Source organism: Lissotriton helveticus, chromosome 11 (genome assembly GCF_964261635.1).
Source record: "Lissotriton helveticus chromosome 11, aLisHel1.1, whole genome shotgun sequence".
Classification (NCBI taxonomy): domain Eukaryota; kingdom Metazoa; phylum Chordata; class Amphibia; order Caudata; family Salamandridae; genus Lissotriton; species Lissotriton helveticus.
In genome coordinates, this window is record NC_136072.1 from 464937284 (window position 1) to 464961687 (window position 24404).

At 42.8% G+C, this 24404-nt stretch overlaps 1 protein-coding gene and 2 non-coding genes across 5 annotated transcripts in view; all 3 read left to right on the plus strand.

Moving 5' to 3' along the window:
- The window catches only part of ATG16L1 (autophagy related 16 like 1), a 78095-nt gene that overhangs the window by 20493 nt on the left and 33198 nt on the right, over window positions 1–24404 (plus strand). For all 3 annotated transcript variants that reach the window (XM_078666023.1, XM_078666021.1, XM_078666022.1), the window contains 5 exons: window positions 2244–2346; window positions 3495–3600; window positions 5012–5082; window positions 9423–9494; window positions 9998–10118. In XM_078666023.1, the coding sequence (XP_078522149.1) occupies window positions 2244–2346; window positions 3495–3600; window positions 5012–5082; window positions 9423–9494; window positions 9998–10118 (473 nt within the window). The remainder of the gene's footprint in view (window positions 1–2243; window positions 2347–3494; window positions 3601–5011; window positions 5083–9422; window positions 9495–9997; window positions 10119–24404) is intronic.
- On the plus strand, window positions 2403–2664 carry LOC144793273 (small Cajal body-specific RNA 6). The gene has a single exon (XR_013602870.1).
- LOC144793272 (small Cajal body-specific RNA 6) lies at window positions 9573–9837 on the plus strand. Its single transcript, XR_013602869.1, has one exon.

Genomic DNA, 24404 nt, shown 5'->3' on the forward strand with positions numbered 1-24404 from the left:
ATGTGAATTAGAGTCGAAGAGCACCTGAAAGCAGAGGGGGACAGAGTCTGTGCTACCCAGGGGTGACCATGAGGCATGGAAGACAAAGGCCACTCGAATTCAACTATGCTGGCAAAAAAGTGATGAAGAGCTTCAAGCACTGTGGCACAGTTGGTAGCTCTGCCCGAGCTACCGTGACACTTAAGGCAACAGAGTAAATCCGTTCAACCAATCGCGTCTGCACCAATCGGTTCTAGTGGGGACAGACTCATTGACCGAACCTTTCGATGTGTCCGAGTCGGGGCAACTGATGCAGTTACTGTGCGATGAAGGTACGCGGTGCACAGGCCTCAACTGGATGAGAGGACAGCTAATGCCTCGAGTGAGAACAGGCCCACCTCCTGTTTTACTGAGCCTTGTGTGGTCCGTGGGAAGCCAGGATCAACAAATCGGTCGGCTGCATTGCAGTGCCTGTGTATGCTGGGGAGTGACCCCCTTCACTCCAAGGGAGATTCCTTTCGATGTTTTTAGTTGTCCACAGGCTCAGGATGGAACCTGTATGGAGCACGGACACTGGTGCCGCGGCTTGAAGGTACGCGGTGCACAGGCCTCAACTGGATGAGAGGACAGCTAATGCCTCGAGTGAGAACAGGCCCACCTCCTGTTTTACTGAGCCTTGTGTGGTCCGTGGGAAGCCAGGATCAACAAATCGGTCGGCTGCATTGCAGTGCCTGTGTATGCTGGGGAGTGACCCCCTTCACTCCAAGGGAGATTCCTTTCGATGTTTTTAGTTGTCCACAGGCTCAGGATGGAACCTGTATGGAGCACGGACACTGGTGCCGCGGCTTGCAGGACGACTAGGTCAGGAGCAGATGGAGTCTTTTCAATTGCAGTCTCAGTCACAGAGCAATGAACGATGCGATCAGTCTGGCACGACTCCGCCAGGATGTCCAGACGGTCCTATTTGAAGTGGAGTTTAATGTAATCCCACAACAAATCTAGGGACCCACCCACAGGAAAGCCCTTAAGTACCCTAAGGTGAGGGTTGCGTTGATTATGGGGTTCCTCCCTGATCTGGTTTGAACTGGAGTATGCTAGGAGGTCACCAAATGTGCCCTTCCAGCAGACTGGCGCTGGCAAGCGCCCCCACCCTTGGTCTAATAGACTAAGTCCTGTCTGGGAGGTGGTCCCACCTCCCTGTAACCGGAAACCTATTGTCCTTCCTTCCCTTGCTCTGGCATGACCCAGCAGCAGGAGGGCAACATCGTGCCAGTGGTCGGCAGCAACTCACGGTTACTGTCAGTCTGTTTGGAGGGTCCCTTATGGGTGGAATAACATGTGCAGCAGCCCATGGGGGAACCCTGGTGTACCTAGGCATCTTAGTACCACATACTAGGTACATGCTAGAGTACACCTGCAGCCAATTGGGAGTGTACCAAGATACTCACCATAGCCAATTTATGGAGGGAGCACAGTGAATGGGGTCCTGATTAGCAGGATCCCAGTCAAACTAGTCAGAACAGTAGAACACCAGCAAAAAGTGGGGGTAACCAGGAAAGCAGATCCTACACACCCCAGGTCTGTCTGTCTGACACAGTCCACCGTATCGATCCCCATCCTGGAAGGCTTGTAGGGTAAATAAAGTGCAGTTCTTAAAGGCCATGGGGATGCCCGGTATGTCTCTATTGCCACATGAGTTTGTAATGCTGCCAGGTATATCTAGTAATGCAGCAATATCAATTCCTGCATGTCGGGTGCTCCGAGCCTGCCCTGTGTGAGAGGGAGTGTTAATATCTTGTAAGAGGCCCGTAGTTGCTTACCCGCCCAAATTAGTGGCACGAGATTTGGACCAAATCTGTATTCTAGCCAGCCAGTCAGTCGACAACGCAGCCGTAAATGGCTCTCCAACGCTCCTCCGGGTCTCTACTGAGCCCTATATCTAGATATTTTACTAGTTCTGTGGTCCATATCAAAGGGTACTCTGTTGTGAAGGGTTGCATGCCATCTGTCTTTGGTGGGGTGATATCTTTGGGTAGAGGTCCTTAATCCTATTAAGTTTGCCTTTGACTCCTTGAACAGTAGAATTATTTCAGATGGTATGTGCTTCACACTGGTACCTCATCTTGTCAGTTTTGGCCAGAAGCGGTTGTGTGTACCCTATAATAATTTCTCAACTGTTTGATATCATTAAGAAGTCTGATGTTTCTACCTTACACCATGCCAACCCTCTCCCATGTGATGTGCCTATTTTTTTTAATCCTCAGGCGACGTTCCTCATCTTCATACCCTTTGCAGACTGAGTGTGCAGACAGCCCAACTGGGACAATCCGAGAGGTGCGCCTGCCAAACACAGCCCTTTTTGTCTTTGTAAGTATTACTTGTGCTATTATGTGGTTTCAAATCATTCTGTTGAATTTAGTGGAGGTCTGTGATGAGTAGTAAAAGGGCTGACCAGTGAGTTCCGCTCTGCCATGCTCCCAGCAGCTATACTTCTAAACCATCATAACTAGCTTTGTTGTGCTTGGGTGCAAAGGTTGCTGATAACCAGCGATGCCTTCAGGTCTTATCCTCCAAAGTGTGCGAGGTGCTGAGACTTTGAACTTGCATCCAACAATGCCTGTATATAAGGAGATTGTGGTGGGTGCGGATCTGCTGGACATGATCACTAACTGTAAATCTGAGACCTCAGTTATAGGACAACCTTGTGTGGAGGAAGTCCGTGTTTTGCAAACCTGTGCCATTGAGTTGCTGCTGTCTATTGTGAAGTACCCTGTTGTGTATTTAAATGTTTTTGCCAAAGAAACGTTTTGTTTGGGTTTTTGAAAACTGGCCCCTTTCTTTCCGGTTGGACTACCGTATTTGTGCTTTATTTGTATTCATTTATTTTCGTAGTGGGATTAATGTAACCTAGTTGGGTAAGTTTAGTTCATATAGATTTTAGGGGCTTTTCAGTTTTAACTCGAAAGTTAACAATTTTTTTCCGTTTCTATACTTGTCATCCAGTTCGGATTTTTATGCAGCACGAGATTCTCAAAGGTTTAGGTAGCCACTCACTAGTGATGCCCGTGGTGAGGAAATCCAGGTTGAGTATTTGACCCTGAATACAGGGTCCCATTCATTCTGCTTCCAGCCATTGCTTTGTTGAACACGAGCCTAAGCAAATAATGGGTGTTGTCTTGCTTACAATTCACACACTGCTCGTTTCATGTCAGTTTATCTTCAGTAGATTGATCTACCTACCATTCAGCAGAAGTCTGAGCTACTCTACTAAAGGCTAGCACTATATAACTTTGTTTTCCAGTGGGCAAAAGGGCCCATTTTTTCTTCATCTTAGCCACACTGTTTCCTTGCATTTTGATTTGTGGCTTGTGGCGAACACATATCTTCAGAATAGTATATGTTTACAAGCTCCTTGCCAGTTTCATTGTGAAAGCCTGCCTTTGCAGCATGCTGCTACTTTCGTAGTGTATGATGCACTTCAGATGATGCAGATAAAGGGTGTGCTTTTTCTGTAGGATGCTCATGATGGAGAGGTGAATGCTGTTCGTTTCAGCCCTAGCTCCCGACTACTTGCCACTGGAGGGATGGACAGGAGGGTGAAACTCTGGGAAGTGGTTCGAGGTAAGTAGCTGCTCGGGAGACAGATCTTGGAAATGGGGTTATGAGTTGCTTTGTCCATTTGATCTTAGAATATTTGAGGTCACTGGGACCAGTTTAGTGTGTTGGAGGGACTGATTATGATCTGGTTGGTACAGTCAAATGTACCTTTAAATGCATAATTTGCTCTTCATGCGTTGGTACATTCATGAATTTCATTAGCTTGGTTGTGTGAGAATGCATCAATAGCCCGTTCTTTGCCTTGCAGTTCCTTGTTTGCTACTAATATCCGGATGTTACATGTATTCTTCAGTTTCACTGAAGTTCTGAATACGTCAAGAGTATTAAGTACCTCCTGGAGTTGGGGCCGTTTGGTTGTTCAGTTTGTTTCGAATTGCACCTTTGTGGGCAGCATGAAACATTATTTTTTTTATGGTTTTCGGTTTGAATCTTTACTGAACATATAGCTTCTGCAGGAAGGAGCTTAAATGCATTTACCAATTTGCTGATCATTATCCTTGCTTCTGAGAGTTTGGCTGGACCAGTGAACAGCGGGCGTGAAGCGCTTAAAGCGCCTTCCTACCATAGGGTGTTCACAGCACTTGCAAAAAAAACATAGAGCTAGTGGCCTACAAAATGAAATTTACACACACACACCCTTGAACGACCTCACCACTCTGCCCTCACTCCACAGAACAACACCCTTCTTAACCACACTGTCACAATTTACCAACCTCATCATCCATGTCTCTTCTCCACTTTCTTGTTAAGATACCAGCTGGTTTGCATTTTTGTCATCCAAGAGAATGGAGCTTAAAGTAGGTTTTGCTCCTTCAAAATAAGTAGGCCTGGCTATAGTCACTTATTGAGTAATAAGTAGGTATACTTCTCAAATCTTCACCGGTGCAACATTCTACTGAAACTATATAATTGGCTAGCTATGTCAGCTTGCCATTTCTTTGGTTTCACTGGAGCAAAGGTTTGTCCAACTTTGAAAGTTCCTTAGTACCCAAATCCATGAAAAGAACCCTCACTGCATATGGCACACTTTTGTTGCATTAACCAATACTAATCAAACTAGCATTCCAAGTATGAAGGGGGGGTGGGAAATACCTCCAGACCATGCTGCAGTTCCACACAGTAGCTAGACGTGCGATATATAAATACGGATAACATTCTGAAAATGTTTGTTCATTTAGAAAAGACCTTTGGTGGCACTTAAAGCAAAAAGGCAAACTGGTGACCATAAAAAGATTGTCACAAATATCCTGAATGTAAGTTTGTGTGCAGTTACAATGCCTTACATGCACTTGCTTAGCAGATGAACAGTTAAGAGGAATCTTGTATCTTTAGATAGTACATATAGTTAAAACTAATGTTTGTACAACTGTTAGATTTCATTACTTACCTAACACTTATCTCTCTTTCTCCTCAGACAAATGTGAAATGAAAGGTGCCCTTACTGGCAGCAACGCTGGCATCACAAGCATAGAATTCGATAGTTCTGTATGTGTTATTATCTGCATGGTCCTGGTTTGACAGTTCTGTATGTTGATTTGGTTTCGGTTTCATTACTGTATTTGTCCCCTCCTTTGTTCAAGCCCTGTTCTTCTTTTCCATCTTCCCTATCCTACCTCAATGCTACACGGTGGTGGGCGCCCAATGCAATTCAATGGAGAAACTTAGTTTTAAAAACAGGCTGTTGTCGACAAACTGTAGGCTGCATGAAGGAAGCCAGCGACAGCATAGGTACATTGGGATGCTGTAAGTCGGTGGTTCCCAAACTTTTGACTCCTGAGGACCCCCATTGAGTCACCACTGGAAGCCGGCGGGGACCCCCAAGCAATTTGTATGAGTTAAATTTCAAACATTAAAACAGTAATTCGAAAAAAAGCCACACGTGTGCACACAAAACAAATACTCAAAGTACTAAGGATTTTGGGGGCAGATGTACGACCATTTAATTTAGCGCCTCGCAATTGGCGACACATTGCGAGGGGCAAATTGCGAGTCGCTAAATGAAATGTACAACAGTGTGTTTAACACTGTTTGGGATTTCCAATGGGGTCGCAAATTGCGAGGTTAATTAATATTATTGAGGCTCTCGCAATTTGCGGGCCCATTGGGAATGCCTGCCCTCCCAGCGATGGTGGCCTGCTGAGCTCTGCAGGCCACCATGTCTCGGACTGCTTTTAACCCCATGGGCGCGGCCGCGATTCTGCGCCTGTGCGGCAGAATCGCGAGTGGACGGGTTTATGACGGCCCCCAGCCGTCATCAGCACACGAGCCCCGTGATGCATGACGGCTGGGGGCCGTCATCAGCATCGAAGGGGTTAAATAACGCAGTTTAAAAAAAAAATGCAGCCTGTTTACCATGCATTTAAAAAATAAAAAAAAATAAAATGAAACGTTTTCGTTTCATTTTGTAAGGGCAGGCAGAGGTCTCTGGGACCACTGCCTGACCTTAAAAAATAATTTTGCATGCATTTGTAAAGGGGAAGGGGTCCCCTGGGGACCCCTTCCCATTTGCGAATGCATTCCCATCTACTTGAATTAGGTGGTAATTGTGACTGTTTTGGGACGCAAAACATTTGTACATGGTTTTGAGACTCGCTATTTGGAAGGGAATGCCCCTTCCAAATAGCAAGTTGCAAAACCTATTTAGGGAGTCGCAAACAAATTGCGACTCGCGAAATAGGCTATGTATATGGCCCAATAGGTTTTTGCATGCGCAAACGGGTTCGCGAACCCGTTCGCGCATATAAAAACAGATCGTACATCTGGCCCTTAGTATGTTATATTGAAGTAATAGCCCCTCAGTCACATGTATTTCATTTGTTTTATAGCATCTCTCATACCATTGTAGGATGTCAGAGCACTTTACATCACACACATATAGAGACATTGAATCATACATGTAAATCAGTGTGTATATAAAATGTTTAAAGAGTGCTTGGTCTGGAAAAGCACAAACTCAGGATTCAGAACATAACACAGTGGCTAGCATTGACTTTAACATTAAAAATGTATTTCCACCCAAATATATCTTTTTTGCAGCATCCGGATAATGAATAACTGTGACAAAATAGAAGTTACTAACTATTACCATGCAGTTTGCAAGCAGCTATTTGATGACAGTTTATAGGTCCCTCTGCTAGATTCCGATTGTCACTTATGAAGTGCACAGTAACAAAAGAATCTCTGTGACAAAAGCAGTAACCACGAACTTAAGCACATAAAATACTGCTTTTTAAGATGCATGTTACACGTTCTTTGCAGTAGGCACATTAACCCTCTGTGCTACATTAGTTAAATCAAAGCTGCCACTGAACAAAACTCTCCTCGCTCTCCAGCAGGTACATTAATCACTGGCATTCTCTTGACACTTTTATTGTTGCTGGAAAGCTGCTAATTATACAAGAAACATTTCTGTGCTTTTAAAACTGTGGCCTACGGACCCCCTGGGAATGTGTCACGGACCCCTGGGGGTCCGCGGACCACAGTTTGGGAAACACTGCTGTAAGTCATAGGGACACAGTGGAGCTCCTCAAAGCCCTTTGGCTTCGGGTGCAGGGGTTTCCTTTGACACCTGATTTCTCTTACTGATGCCCGTTGTTGTTGGTGAGGAGCCTTCGAACTGACACTATCGGTGTTGTCTGGGAGTCCAGGTGGGTTCAGCCAATGCTGGACTTGTACTGAGGATTGCTGGGGATACTTTTCTGGATCGGTAGGCCACCTGGATTCAGGCCGGAGGCGTCTGGCCCAGAGTGGATTCACAGATCTGGGGGGCACGAAAGTCCTTTGAGTTGCTTTGTTGTGTATTGAGCTGCTATCCTCTGGAGTTATGGTCTTCAAAGGCAAGCAGACATCTCCGGAATTGTGGAGGTCGCTGACTGCAGGACAGGTGTTGTTTCTGGGCGGGATCTTCGGGGCTGCAGACAGGCCTGTCGGACTGGAGCCAAGTCAGTTGTTGTTGGCAGTCTTCTATTCATGGCGTCTTCATCCTTATGTCGGCAGGAACTTGTGTCTGGGTCTAGGGGAGCCTCGTAAATACTAGATTTTGGGGCATTTTAAGGGAGTGACATGGTCAATGGGCACCTGAACTGGGGTGTATACGCCACCTTCCAGAGTTGGAGGGGTATAGTCCTAACCCTGATTGGAGGAGTCCTACCATCTTCAAGTGGGTGGGGACTAAAAGGTGCTTCACCTCACCTCCTACACCTTTGGGGTGGAGTTGGCACAGGAGGGCACACCTATTCTTTCCAAGTTTTCCAGCTGAATTTCCCCACCCAAAGTGGGGGTCTAAACCGGGGGCTGCCATCTGCTTCTAGCAGCAAAGGCTGGGTTTGCATCGCAAAGGCAGCAGGCCTTTGTAACTTCCCTCTCGAGCACTGTGCCCATCCTGGGGGCCCAGGATGTGCTTTTTGATTCTGGTCCCATAGAGCGGGGTCCAGCCTGTGACCACTTCAGGGTTGGTAGGTTTTCAGGTAGCACCTCTGAGGTTCCTTCTGAGTACATGGTACAATAAATCCCACATTGGCATCAGTGTGGGTTTATTGAAAGGAGTGGTTTGGTACCAAACACTCGAGTATAGAAGAGCCATCATTGTGACGTTGATCTTGAGTGGTCGAGTTTACAGCCCATGTAGTCTCTATGGCTTTCCTGGCACTTACATTATATAAGAATGTACGTAGATTTTGTTGGGGCACATTTGCTCATGCAGATATGCTCTCCACTCTGGTATAGTGCACCCTGCCTTAGGGCTGTAAGGCCTGCTAGAGGGAAGACTTGCCTGCATCTTAGGCAATGGTAGTTGGCATGGCACACAGGCAGTGTGCCATGACGACTTTGTCTGCACATGAGCATGCATTCTGCAGTGGCAGTCAGCATTTCCTAGGTGAGCGGTCCCTAGGGAACCCTCTTCAGTCCCACTGTCCTAGGTAACATTTACTAGGGACTTCATGGGCCTAAAGGATCAATTGTGGTACAGATTTAGGGACAGAACAATGGTACTGGGAGCCTGATTCGCAGGGACCCATTACTCTACAGTCCAAGTTGCATCAAAAGCCAGGCAAAAGGTTGGGGGGGTGGGGGGGGGGGGGGGTGGGTGGGGGGGGGGAGTAGTGCAACAGACACCCAGCTTCTTACATTCACGCTAGTTGAATGTTTGTGGTGTGGCTTGATAAAATTTGTTTGCAATCCAGTTTAACCCTTTCGCTGTGGCGGCTATTCCGCCGCAGTGCTAGGGGGGGTGGGGGGGGTAGCTCCGTCACGGCCGTCGGGTGAGCTGTGCTTGTGACTGAACCGTTCCGTCACTAGCACAGCCCACCCGAGGGCCGTGACGGAGCGGTTCCGTCACCAGCGTGGGAGGGGTTAAGTAGTTACCTTTTAGTTGTAGCAGAGGAGTACTGTTTGATTTTTAGTTGCAGAAAAGCTGTATTACTTGATTATAGAGTTTGAAATCTCTTGCTACCAAAATATCATATCTGAGTATCAACTTGGGAAAAAACTGTAAAGTTAAGTAATTGGGGGTAAATAAATAATGGCTATAATTGACTCCACATCTGCAATACCCCGAAAAGCTATCTCTAAGATATGTAGATGTGAGGTAAGCACCTAACACTACATATTTTCCTCTTTGGAGAGAGCAGAAATAAGGTTCTTGTGTTAAAAGGCATGTAGTTCTAGCCATGATGGGCAGGCTCATCAAGTCTACACGTGTGGTTTGCCCCATAACACCTCACACATGATCTTATGCAATCAAGATTGATTTTCATGCTGTGATATAAAGTGATTATTGAACATAAACTTTTTTTAATGTATTCAGTTTTGTTTTGCCTACTTAGGGACATCATCTCCTTGCGGCATCTAATGATTTTGCAAGCAGAATTTGGACTGTGGAGGATCTTCGACTCCGGGTAAGTTGTTCTGTTTTAAAATACCTTTTAATCCGGTTGTCGCCTCGGTGTAGAAGTTTTTATTTTTCCTTTTCGTGTGGTCCATGATGAGCTGTAAAAGGTCTGACCACCAGTAGAGCCTGTCCCGTACTCTCCCAGCAAACCCCTCTCTTAAACGATCAAGCTCCAGGTGTGCTGTGATTCGGTGAAGGGACTGCTGACACATGGTGATGCTTTTAGCTCGTGATTCCCAAAGTTTGGTGTGACGAGTTCCTGATTCAGTGTCCAACAGAGTACACACACAAGGAGGTTTGGGAGAGGCTTTACTAAATGGTGCATGATCAGAAGTTTTCAATCTGAGACCTTTTAAGCGTAGTTTCTACCAAATAGTATCATTGTAGATTCCATAATGTGCAGATTCTGATGGGGTGCATAGTTTCAGGTTCATGAGGAACAGTGCTGTACTTGTATTTTTGACATTTCATTTTAAAACCTATAACTTGTCCTTTTCCACCCTCCTGTAGCACACCCTGACTGGCCACAGTGGGAAAGTATTGTCTGCCAAATTCCTTTTGGACAACACTCATATTGTGTCTGGAAGTCATGATCGAACACTCAAGCTGTGGGATCTACGGAGCAAAGTGTGTGAGTGCTCCCCATCTGTATCACTTTTTTTTAAGGCTTCTATTCCTCCATTTTATTCAAATTGCCATATCTCATCCTGTTACAGTTTCATGTAAATGTTTGAGTAATTGGATTTTACTGCGGTCTCTACATCTGGTGTTTTGACTTCAAAATCTTATTGATTTTGTTCTACTTTTTTTGCAATGAGCCAAATCGGATCTCTTTAGTCTAGCTGAATTGTGTTATTTACCGGACTTCTGTCAACTTGTAACTTGGAAAACCATTAACTGGTCTCCCTTCTCTACCCTCTGGTGTTGTAATTATACTTTTTCGTTTGTGAACTCTAGCCAGAATGTCATTGTATAGTAATTGCATTTATATATTGCTTACTACCCCTGATGAGGCGTCAAAGCACTTTTTCTGCGAGTAGCACTCTAGTCTGGAACCCATAAAGGATTAGTGGTGAGTTAGTATAGTGAAATGTGAAAGTAATTTGAGTGGTGGATATGTGTTAATCAGTTATTTAGAGTGAGAAGGATAGTATAGGGGAAAAGGTTTGGATTTATATAGCACTTGCTAACCCTGAGGTGTTGAAGCTCATTTTCAGCTTGTAGCACGTTGCTCCGGAACCAATAAAGGATTTGTGGGCAATTAGTATAGTGAAATAGGAAAGGCATTTGAGTTGTGGATTTGTTAGTCGTTTGGATTGAGAAGGAATGGAGATGGGTTTCTATTTATTTATTTGGGAAGGGGGTGTTTATAGCTATGGGGGGGTTTGGGGTGAGGGGAGGTGGAGGGGAGTTATATGGAAATATAAAATTAATTTGAGTGGTGGACTTGTTTTTTGGATTGAAAGGGAATAGTGGAGGGATAGAAGAGAAAGGAGGGAAGGGGCTAGAATTTTTTTTTTTTAATTCGTAGTGGGGGGGTTGTGATGAGGTGGGGAGGGAAGATTCGGAAGTATAAGTTTAGAATGGCTTGTTTGGGCGATCTGAATAGTACAAGAGGTATGAGATGATGCAAGCAGAGGTAGAGGGGAAGAATCTACAAAGGGTTGTTTTGGGGACCATAGTAGTGGTATGTGGTTTAGGATGAATGAGCGAGTGGAGGTAGAGGATATATTGATAGAGGTTTAGGGTGAGAAATAGGGTAGTGCATAGGAAAGAGTAGTAGAATGCGGTTTGAAATGATCCAGAGAGTGGAGCTATACATAGAGAGCAGTATAGGGTGAGAAAGGGTAGCGCATTGGATATGCTGAATTAGAATAAAAGTTATAAATATATAGATACCTATGTACATGGAAGGTATATATGTGTAAGGAAAATAATATATGTAAATGAAAGCTGCAGTTAAACTCTGACTGTATGTGTGTGCATAAGGAAGAGAGCATATGCAAATTAAAGATGCATTTAATGAACTCCGGCTTTCAAGTGTTGTACTTGAATAATTTTTTTTGTATCGATAATGATGCAATTGTAGATAAATAGTTATGATTTACTTATTTATGCAGTCCCTTATATACAGAACTAATAGCTATATTTAAAAAAAACAGTATCCAAGTTTCTTCAATCAATACACATATAGGCACATAAATATAGTCCAAATAAATGCTTATATACAGAGGGATATGCTATATATTTCTGTTTTGTGTATGATGGTTATGTGGGGAAGAGCCAATTCTTTAAGTTTTCTGAAGATATGGTGGTTATCTTTCGGTCGTATGTTAGTTTGGCTGCTTAAACAGAGAAGGATTTTATTTTTGTACGTTTGGATTTTGGTGCGAACTGCCCTTCTATAGCGGGGGGTTCCTTTGTTGAATGTGTTTGGTGAATTGATTCCTGATGAAGAGTGGTCCTGTTCCGTGTATCACTTTCTGGGTGATGCAAAGCAGCTTGAACATGGATCTTCTGGCAACTGGTAATCAATGCTGCAGGGGAGGGATAATAAGGCTGGGGAGATGTGGTCATTTGGCTTTATATATAAGAGCAGTCTGACAGCTGAGTTCCGAATCTTTTGTAGTCCGCAGTCAGTTGTCGTGTATTCCTATAGGTTCTGAATCAATCCCCCTATTCCTGACCCTGTTCTGGTTAAACTAACTATCAAGTTAACTAACAGTCAGCCCATGAGGCAAGAAAAGCCCCCATGATGCAGATACCGTTATCTGACGCAGTCACACTACGGCACAGGAACGTGTTATCTGATTAGGTCATAACGCTTGAGATCTAATTAGACAAGCGACATTCCTCCAGCCCCTGATAAGGCATACGACGTTCTCATAACAAATCAAACCTATGACAACCTGGGAAAAACCCTGCGGCCATTGTTTTGATTTCACAGAGAACTTTAGTAAAGAATGTGCTAACGAGCAAGTCGTATGACATCTTTATTGACGTATCTATGTCCATCCTTACGTCAATCTCGGCACCTTTAAGGTATAAATATTACCGATCTTGCCCTATGCAAACACACGCGTGGTGACAAGACGGAGCAGCCATACTTGCCGAAGCCGAGAGCAGAAGCAGACCCCGCTGGCGCAGCCCCGCCTTCCTGACGCGCTGAGAGACGCGCTGCTATCTCAAGCCGAGAGACCCAGCACCGGCGCTTCTGGGTAGCCCTCGCAGGCAGCCTGGAATATCGAGAGCAGAGAAAGATACCATTCCTCATTCATCCTAACTTCCAGGTACAGAACTGAATAACCCCTCACAGAGAATTCTTTAGTTATTCACTTGGCAAAAACAAACTTAACTTAAACTGTAACTTTCTATTCCCGCCCACGCATTAGACTTAGGTCAGGCACACGGGGTAGGCGTATTTAGAAACACCAGTTGAGTACGTTTAGTCAAATGTATATGTGTATGTAAATATATTTTAATCATTTTAAACATCATATGGCTCAGAAACCATATCAATGTTTTTACAGTATTATTTTATACTATTGCTTTTAATGTATGCACTTTACTTAACTATAAGTATTGCAATAATATCGATCCATTTCTCATGTATGAGAAAAGAGACTGATCAATAAATAACACCTTTTTATTGAACACGCCCGTCTCTTCCTTTTCTCTACAATCTGATGAGACTAAGAATGCACGTACTGACTGAGTAAAATAATTGCCTTGTGCTCACACGACTCTCGAGATTGACTCTTGATTAGGGGAGAGCAAAGTTGTCATGTTCTATGGTTGTCAGAAACTAAATCCCTTCTTGTCTAATCAGGGAAGTGAATTCCTCCTTGAACATTCGAGAGTTTCTAGCGAACTCTGAGCTACGCTGGCAAACCCAAAAATTAAGTCTAGTATCGACAGTAGTAGACCTAGTTAACGTCTGGTCTAGGCCTTTACTTCTGTAGGTATTATTCCAATGCGCAGAGCCTATTGGGAAAATAGGAGCTACACTACATGGCGCCCAACGCGTTTGGAAAGGGCGATAAAACTAACGTAAGACATTTAGAGTAACTCAGTCGTGCTTTCTCACTCAGACCCCTTTTCCCATTATACTCCAAAGACGTCTGGAGTGGGTGAAAGGTAATATCCTCCAAAACCTCGCAGGAGGGAACTCCTATGTATGGTTCTTGGTATAGTCAACGTTGAAGGATACATCGTTCCAAAATATTGTGCATCTAATCTTTATTCCATTGAGAAACCTGATCTGCAAATAAACATAATACCATCCTGTCTGTAAAATGGGAGACAGTGATGAAGAAAGAGAGGCAGTTAGATTAGCAACTGAACTCGCAGATGCTGATGCTACCATGCAAGCAGCAGACCCGAATATAACACTCATTCCGGTCATTAAAAGGAGATCTATAACCTTAAAACTTATAGAAAATGGACTGACACCTAGAGGTGGCACAGTCATATTCGTAATCGAGGCACACGAATATCGGCAGACAGAGGTATATTATTCATGGATACATTTTCCAGCAGCTAATGCTGTAACAAAGTACTTCCACTATTACAAAGTAGAGGAACCTCCTAATGAGTACACTCCTTTCGAGGAGGTGGAAGTACCACTCAAATTCCAAGAGCATTTGCTCTTATTTGATGGCGCCCTAATACATAACAATCACATTACAAGGCTCGGTCCTTTAGGAAGACCAGGAGCAACGTGGCCGGTCTTAGCCGGATACACACCACATCCAGACATCGAAAGAATGCCTGCAGCAGAGCTGTTAATACAGCTAAAACAACTACTAAAAATTCATAGACAATTAGTTCAGTATGTAATGCGGACTTCAACAATTCAGCCAGCGATTAAACTTCCACAGCTGACCCCTCACCAGGGGAACACAAATAAAATTACACCACAGAACATCCAATCCTGCCTAGGTAAAGTTCCAGCTAAACGGGAACAAATACCATTCTGGTTGGCACAGAAAATTACCCAAATAGAGGCGGTGTTTCCAGACACCACCCCATTAGAAAAACACAGGATTCTGACTATATGTCTGCCAATGGGAGTCGCACCACACATTGAGGACTGTGACACTTGGGGTACAGTCTTTGCTTCCATCTACACAAAAACGCACGGTGTTCCATCCATTTCGGTAATACCAGATGTGCTAAAACAAATTCAAGATGAATACGGTCCAGAACCTGCTTTAACTCTTGGTATGAAATTACTAAAAGACTTCAAGCATGTCTCGGCTATATTATTAGCCAACATAAAAGGTGAAGCAGCAAACGTGGCGATCCGCCAGAGGTTAAAAGAGACAGATATAGCAGACCAACCAGCTGAAATTGCCAGAATCATAGAAAAATCTTATGAGGAACTAGGTAGAGATAGTTTAGGTGGAATACCAGTAAAACCGCAACTGACTGAAAGTCCAGAAAAATTATTTTTTAATAATAATTCACCAAAAAAGAACTGGGATGGAAACAAACAATCCAATCCTAAAGAAAAGAAATTCCAGTCCAGAGGAAGGTCTCCAAGGCGAAGAGAGAAATCTCCAAACCGAAGACAGAGGTCACCGCAGAGTGACCCCTCTGGGAATAGATATAACCTTAGAAATAGGGATAATATTAAAAAACCTGATGGATATCAAGACATTGATACACGTCCCTCTCAATCTTTTCAGACTTCCTCGCAGAAATCGGAAAGAAGAGGACGATCAGAAGAGCACGCCAAGTCCAAAGACAAGGAACCTGCTCAGCTAAAAAAGAAATTACAATTTCCAAAAAAGAAGGTAGCCAGTATCAAGGTAGTTAACAATGCCGAGAATACTGAGGACACAACTGAAAAACGGAGAGTGGGCGCAGACAATGCTAGACAGCGCAGCAGAGGTGAGCATAGCTCGCAAAGTCCTTATGAATCATCTGGAGACAGTGGACACGAATGAATATCTTCAAGTGGAAACTGCAGACACCAGAATTAGCAAACCCCACAAGATATACGAGATAACATTACGTATAGAGGGAGATAAGACTAGGAAAATAAGGGGACTATTTTGGGATAATCTCTCCAAGGGCTATATCCTTCTAGCTGAAAAAGACTGGCCACCAGAGTTTGTCAGGGAGTGCCCTCATGGCGAAGAAGTAATTATGCCTGCCTTCTCGAATCAAATCCCGATTCATAAAAAATACACACTTGCTAGAAAGTGGGCAGTGGCCTTAGCACCTGCTTTATATAAAAATCATGTAGGATGGGATGAGGATTCTCCTCCTCACAAAATCCAGTTAAAATCACAACCTACTGCACAAAGGCAGTACCCAATTAAGCAAGAAGCTAAAAAACAGGTAAATGAAATACTAGATCAGCTAGAATACCAGGGGGTGATTGAAACTTGCACCTCACAAATGAACAATCCTTTGTTTCCGGTCTCCAAACCAGACAATTCATATCGTCTAGTTTTAGATTACCGACACCTTAACACATGTTGCAAAACCTTTGCAGTGCAAAACTCACACAGTGCTGCACTAATGAATAACATAGTGCGCAAAAAATACAAAACAACCTTGGACATCTCCAATGGATTCTTTTGTCAAAACATAGCACCAGAGAGCAGATATTTAACTGCATTCTCAGTAAATGGCACTCAAAAACAATTCTGTCGGTTAGCCCAGGGGTACAAGAACAGCCCGGGGGTATTCTCAGCGAGAGTAACAGAATTACTACAACTATATGATGATGAAGCATTATCCTATGTCGATGACATTTACTTAACAGATGATGACTTGGAGACTCACTTGAAAAGGGTGAACACCATAATACTTGGGTTCGCTGCAGAGGGTTACAAATTCAACTTTAAAAAGTCCAGAATTGCCCATCTGACGGTCCTAGTCTTAGGATATGAGTTATCAAGTGAAGGCAAAAGCCTGGCAGACAATTTCCTAGAGAAATGTGCCGTAATCCAAGCACCTAGAACACTAAAAAACTTAGTCGATTCTAGGTTTCCTAAATTTCGGAAGAACATACATTGCAAATTACGCAGAAAGGGTCAAACCCCTTTATGATCTAATTAAACCAGACTTTAAAAAATCCAGTTGGACTCAAACACACACAGAGATTTTGAGATCCTTACAAACAGACATGCTAATTAAAACAAAATTAGAAACACGTGATAACACACGCAATCTTGTGATTCGAGTCATCCCAGGGAGATGCGGATTCACATACCTAACCTCTAATGAGGGAGAAAAGGTACCAATTGCATTCAAATCACACTTGTACACAGAAGCTGAACAGTAATTCAGTAATACAGAAAAAATCATTCGTGCAGTTCAAACCGCAATAGCTAGAGAAAAAGACATAGCTGACGGTAGACATATCACAGTCGGAACAGCAGAATCAGCCTTTGAGGCACTAACAACACCGTGTAATTTACCAACAACAACATTGAATCCGGAATGGATACAATGGGTGAATTCAATCACAACGGACAAAGTATACTACTACTTTGATCCAGAACTAGAAGAATTAAAAAATCTAAAATATGAAAAGACGTATCCTCTGCCAATCGACATTCTGCCTCTACGACATTACGCCTGTGTAATCTATACAGACGGACATGCTCAACCCTCCGTTTGGGGAGAACAAGCATACAACCCCACATGTGAGATTACAAAAGAAGTGTGGCGCGGAGGTAAACTAAGACCTCTATTAACAAAATCACACTCAGTAGAAACTAATTCAGAACAACAAACTGAAATAATAGCTTTGAAAATGGCGCTAGATAATGCGGATCGAGAATTCCCGACACTTATAGTGTCAGATTCATATTACTGCGTCAAATCGTACAACAAGGATTTGCAGACATGGATTCAAAACGGTTACAAAGATGACACAGATGCACCGATAAAGCAGAAACTGCTCTGGGAACAAATAGCTCTTTTACAAAAAGAACTACCAAAGACTCACGTGACACACTCACTGAGTCACCAGCGTGATGGCGTTCACGTTGTAGGGAATTCATTGGCTGAAACAGCCGCAGCGGCAGCCACTAAATCGGCTCCCGTAGTTCGAAAAAAGCGTACATTAAAATACATTGACGGTGAAACATTGCTGGCGGTGAAAACGTCATCAAAAGGCGACTGCTCAGCGTTACCGATCAATTATCCACTCAATTATACATACATAATCGATGCAAACTCCGTCCCTTTTGCTCGAATCCCTGGAGTGGGGGATAGAGTGATTCCAAACATGGACAGGAGACACTTGTTAATCGCAGACGCACATATGGGTGAGGGTCTTGGACACCTCAAACTGAAAGATTCTCTGGAAGAATTACAATCACGGTACTGGTGGCCAGGCATGAGCCTACATCATACCATGTTTGTAAAAAACTGCCCAAACTGCAACAGAAATCGCAGTGGGGAGAGAAAAATATAATACGGTGGAATCTGACTGCAGATAACATCACCAGTAAAAAGAATGGCTTGCGATTAACATATACAGGCTAGTTTCCACTTATAATGTAGATCACCAGCACTCGGCTGACGTCCGGACTATTATACAAGATTTGCGAGTCTAAATGGCATATACGCTAAGAGCATGTTACGTTTGACCATTGTTTTCACTCAGGCATACCAGCCTGGGGGGAAACATGGCCAAATGAGCACAGTCCAGCGGGAATCTTCTCACTTCCTTCCTGAGGGTACGGGATGGTGTAAAGAAAAAACCAAGGCAGAAAGCAATCTATAATGGAAAGGATATTAGGTTCGGGAGCTGGGTGGGTCAAACATCTAATAAGTGTCCAACGTAGTCTAAATAACTTGCCAAAAAATTCTCTGAAGGGATTCAGTCCGTACGAATTATTATTTGGAACTAGGATGATGATCTCTGACCTTGATAGTCAGACTTCAGTGGTGAAAGAAAAAACCTTTGATGTCAAAGACCGTTTGGCTGTTTTGCAGGACTTTAAACAAAACAAGAAAAGACCTGAGCAACATACAGTTGAAACAACAGCCAACAACCACTGAAGAATCACCACCTGTCCCAGCAAGACCTGTCTGGATTCCAAAAGTCGGGGATCTAGTCAGGGAGAAGATCGCGGTAAAGAAGGAATTTGGGCCTTCTTACAGAAAAGCAGTTCCTGTCTTGTCTGTCAACGGGACAAGATCAGTTGTACTACCGCCACTTGCTGGAAAAAAGGAGAACCGAGTTGTATCCATCGACCTGGTAAAACCACAACATGTGGCCGATAACAAACGGTAGGCCAAGTGGACTCCCAATAAGTAGCAGAACACCAAGGTTTGCTACCAGCACAGAGGTCCTATCAAAAAGGCTCATCACATTCGAAACACCTACAGAAGAACAACAAGGACTATGCAACAATGCAATAGAACTCAGACCTCTGAAAACCCAAATAAAGACATTTAGCAGAGACACACCAATCTATACTGAAGTACCAAGTGAAAATGCAAAAAACAAAAATCCTGAACCAATTGGAACAATTGACAGAACTGCATCCGGGTACTTCATCAACTTCGATGATTCCTCTGAAGGTTTCAGTGAATCAAAGACACAGCCATCATCAAAATCCTTTAAAGACAAAGCTAAGGAACTTTTGAAACAACTGAAAGAAACATATCTGGTTTCTCCATGGATTGAATTTTGGGTGGGTTTTGGTGCATTTATCCTCATACTTTGGCTCATCATGGTATTTACTTTGGGACGCTTCATTGAGGGAAAATATGCTAAAATGGACACAGCAAGTCAGAACATCAACTTGATCCTCAAACCACACACATCTTCACACGTCGAGAAAAGAGAACTTTCTTCAGAACTTTCGTCAGCCAACTTCACAGCCAATCCGATACCTGGTGGGGTAGCCTGGGACAACACTGACTATGAAATTTATGGTCCGGTCGAGATCCTGAAATATCCACACCAAATCAAGATCTCCTTGAGTGATTTTGCAAAACCAAACTCATTTGCTGATGATTGGGACTTCGAAAGCATTAACAACATGATGTCTGACTTAGTAATGTCTGCTAAATTTACAAAACATGATTATTTGCAAGGTTCTACAAATTATGATAGTATGTATTGCTATAACCATTATGGTAACCATTTTTTACATAAATCTGCACAACCAAGAAATGTTTTAAGTTATAATCAATGGGAACATTGTGCAACACCTCCAAAAGGGAGCTCAAGAACCGTTTATGACAAATATTCATATTTTTCAGGTTTTAACACAAGTAATGCTGAAACATTTTATTTTAAATTGTCAAACAAGACAGGGATGACAACCATGATAACCAACACAAAATTGATTTATTCAGACTCATTCTTTGAACAAATGAATACTTTTGGATTTGATTATTGGGACAAAAATGTTGATTTGAAAAGTATTTGGGGTACAAAAGATTGGCAAGTACAGGGTTTAGAAGCTTTGTTTAGAGCCTGCATGATCCCAGAACAAATGATATTTTTAAATGACACTGTTCAACAAACCACCTGTCTTGGCTTAGCCAAAATCAAAGATTTAAATAACCCGTCTATTCCAAAGCCAACAATGTTTAGCAATAGCTCTGATACAGATGAAGAGATAGACGTAAACCAGATATTAAACCAAAACAGAACACATCCTGATTGGAAACAATGGTTGATCTGGCCCACAGATACAAATAACTGTCAAGACAGATTCCTGAATAAAACACAGGGGTTCAAAATGACCAGGCCAGACCCAAGATATCCCCAAAGACATCACCCAGGGATAATAACAACCTACAGTGTGGGCAAATTATGCCTTCAATGGCTTCAAACTTCCACACTGCCTGAAATTAAGCAACACCTAACTTTACTTACTGATGGTGCTGACTTGCGTGATTTCATTCTGGGACCACGCAAACAGCATCAAAAGCGTTTCATAGCAGCCTCTGTATATGCAGCATACAATGAGGCCTGGAAGGTTACTCAAATTGAAACAGCAGAGAGAATACGGGAAATTGACCGTATTAATTTGGAAAAATCACTTTCTGTAGTGGACAATGGGTTAATGACTCTGTCCTCCAGAATTTTTTCTTTGGACAGCATTGTGTCTTCAGCAATCGATATATTATCGCAAGACTTACTGTTATTACAACATGGTCAGTCACAATTGCGTTCTATTGTACGGCTGGACGTTACAAAATCTGCGTTCAGGCTATGTGCCTTGGCGTTTAATCAACACAACGTCACTATTCCAAATCTTTAACCTTACTGATAGACAAATCGGTATGGCGCAAAAGGGTGCTGATTATACAATCTTGAGCATTGAAAAACTAGAAAGATTACCAATGACAATGTCAGAACGACCTGTCAGTGAATGGATAATCCACGGAATCATAAATATTCCAATCTCAACCTTCAGGTTTCAATACTGCCAAAAATATATACAGGCTGGCATGTACGAGAAATTGGGAAAGGGGTACCTTAAAACAACTTGGAACCTGCCCTATTCACATGCATGTGTCAGTAATAAAGGACAGAAAGTGTTTCTTAGTGGCAACAATTGTGCTATGTCACTAAGCGGCACGCTTCTGTGTAACGGTATTAGTTTGCACGGAGCCTGTGAAGGGAATTCATACAACCTTTCATGTCACCAGCAAGGCGCAACTGAAATAGAACCATTCTTTCAAAGACTCTATAATGGGAGTTACATTCTTATTGTAGACCGCAGATGTTGTAGTCTTATGCCCGGGACTCCTTATCTAGTCACTACGATGGCGAAGGTCAAGTGCTGTGGACGTTCTTTGTTCCCCAGCTCCTTTCCAGACAGGGAGGCAAGGGCATGGCCCAATTTGAAAATTACTTCTATTCGAATAGATACTTTAAGCAGAATGAAAACAGTGCTTCTACAGACGCCTACAAGGCTCACGTCATCAAAAGAAACGTATGATCTACAAGTCGCATGGACGACTGCAGAGATACATACATTATCAACTAATTCCCCCGTACATTTCGCGGAAATCCTGAGCGAAATCTTAAATATTTCTGATACCACAGGGATCTCAGGGGAATTTAAGACAGTATTTTCGATGGCATTAACACCATTCAAAGCCATACTGGGTATTTTTCCAGATTTCGTCCATTCGATTTTTGGCGGACTTCCCCTGATCCTGGGACTAATTGCAGGAATCCTATTCTTAGTCCTTATTTTTCGTTATGGCAACCCATGTCACAGATCAAACTCTCGCGACAATGGAAGAGACGATCCTAGCCATTGGATACCGGGACCGGATATCAAAAATCCTGGGACTCTCCCGGCTTAGAGACCTGAACATGACTTGGTTTCTATCATTTCGACCAATGTGGCAAAGGTGTGTTTTACCTGTACTAAGGTGTCTGCTATGCGGAGAAGAATGCGTGTTAGACACCTGTCTGACGCTACAATCGGATGCGCCAGTGGATGCAGATACACTGTTGGTTCCTACCAAGGTTCACGCTTTGTGCTGCCCTCAAAGGCTGCCAATCCTGATGACGGCATTCCTGGAATCTTCACCACTACGATTGAAGAGTAGTGAAGTTCGAGATGAAAGCAGCATCGAACAGGTACGACCTTCTGTCAGTGATGCAAATCAGAATGTCAATGGAGACAATCATGCGCACGAATGCATGGTTACACCTATTTCCGACTTAGTGGAACTTTCCCATGAAGCTGTTGACAGTTTTTTCGAAAGCCTGAATGATATGATGTTCTCTCCAGAACAGAAATAGAGACTTTTGAGTAAACTCGCACACGGCGTTCCCTGAATTCGGCCTTCAACTTTGAAAATAAAGTCACATGAACAATTTTTCCCACCAGTTCACGGACAGCAATTTTCAGCAACCCCCTAAAATATTTTCCCATATTTTTTCCGGGACACTGATCTTCTGCTTAAAGTAAGAAACTATTCCTAGAGAACTAAGATTTCTATTTTTAGATACCTTTTAGGCTTTAGCTGGCCGCTGGTATGTTCACAAACATTTTATTATGTGATGAAATGGTCTCGAACTTTCTTTCTGTATAGCCATGTTAAGAGCCATTTCATGTGTATTTCTCATATACCAAATAAGCAATAATGCATACAAATGCGTGTTTACTTTAGCGTTTAATTCATAGCTTAAGTGCATACAATATATATGACTGCAATTTTTCAGTATATTTGAAAATTTCAAAATGCTTTTATGTATTTTGGGGTGGTACGGTATACACTATACTCTATAGTATGTTGTACTATGTTATACTATGCATAGATTAGTAAATATGACCATAGTTAGCGTGGAGTGGGTGTCGTGTATTCCTATAGGTTCTGAATCAATCCCCCTATTCCTGACCCTGTTCTGGTTAAACTAACTATCAAGTTAACTAACAGTCAGCCCATGAGGCAAGAAAAGCCCCCATGATGCAGATACCGTTATCTGACGCAGTCACACTACGGCACAGGAACGTGTTATCTGATTAGGTCATAACGCTTGAGATCTAATTAGACAAGCGACATTCCTCCAGCCCCTGATAAGGCATACGACGTTCTCATAACAAATCAAACCTATGACAACCTGGGAAAAACCCTGCGGCCATTGTTTTGATTTCACAGAGAACTTTAGTAAAGAATGTGCTAACGAGCAAGTCGTATGACATCTTTATTGACGTATCTATGTCCATCCTTACGTCAATCTCGGTACCTTTAAGGTATAAATATTACCGATCTTGCCCTATGCAAACACCCGCGTGGTGACAAGACGGAGCAGCCATACTTGCCGAAGCCGAGAGCAGAAGCAGACCCCGCTGGCGCAGCCCCGCCTTCCTGACACGCTGAGAGACGCGCTGCTATCTCAAGCCGAGAGACCCAGCACCGGCGCTTCTGGGTAGCCCTCGCAGGCAGCCTGGAATATCGAGAGCAGAGAAAGAGATACCATTCCTCATTCATCCTAACTTCCAGGTACAGAACTGAATAACCCCTCACAGAGAATTCTTTAGTTATTCACTTGGCAAAAACAAACTTAACTTAAACTGTAACTTTCTATTCCCGCCCACGCATTAGACTTAGGTCAGGCACACGGGGTAGGCGTATTTAGAAACACCAGTTGAGTACGTTTAGTCAAATGTATATGTGTATGTAAATATATTTTAATCATTTTAAACATCATATGGCTCAGAAACCATATCAATGTTTTTACAGTATTATTTTATACTATTGCTTTTAATGTATGCACTTTACTTAACTATAAGTATTGCAATAATATCGATCCATTTCTCATGTATGAGAAAAGAGACTGATCAATAAATAACACCTTTTTATTGAACACGCCCGTCTCTTCCTTTTCTCTACAATCTGATGAGACTAAGAATGCACGTACTGACTGAGTAAAATAATTGCCTTGTGCTCACACGACTCTCGAGATTGACTCTTGATTAGGGGAGAGCAAAGTTGTCATGTTCTATGGTTGTCAGAAACTAAATCCCTTCTTGTCTAATCAGGGAAGTGAATTCCTCCTTGAACATTCGAGAAAGTTTCTAGCGAACTCTGAGCTACGCTGGCAAACCCAAAAATTAAGTCTAGTATCGACAGTAGTAGACCTAGTTAACGTCTGGTCTAGGCCTTTACTTCTGTAGGTATTATTCCAATGCGCAGAGCCTATTGGGAAAATAGGAGCTACACTACACAGTCTTTATTGCGACTATTTCATCATAAAAAGACATACTATGCAATTCATAATTTATACAATATAGTACAATTAATCAAAGTAATACAATATAGTTAATTATCCATAGTATGTACAAGATAAAACATATAAATAATTAGCAAGCTAAAACCTGAGATAAAACTATATTAAATATACAATTTGCAAAAGACTTGACGGCTAGATAGACAATTAAAACAAGTGGGACCCTCCTCA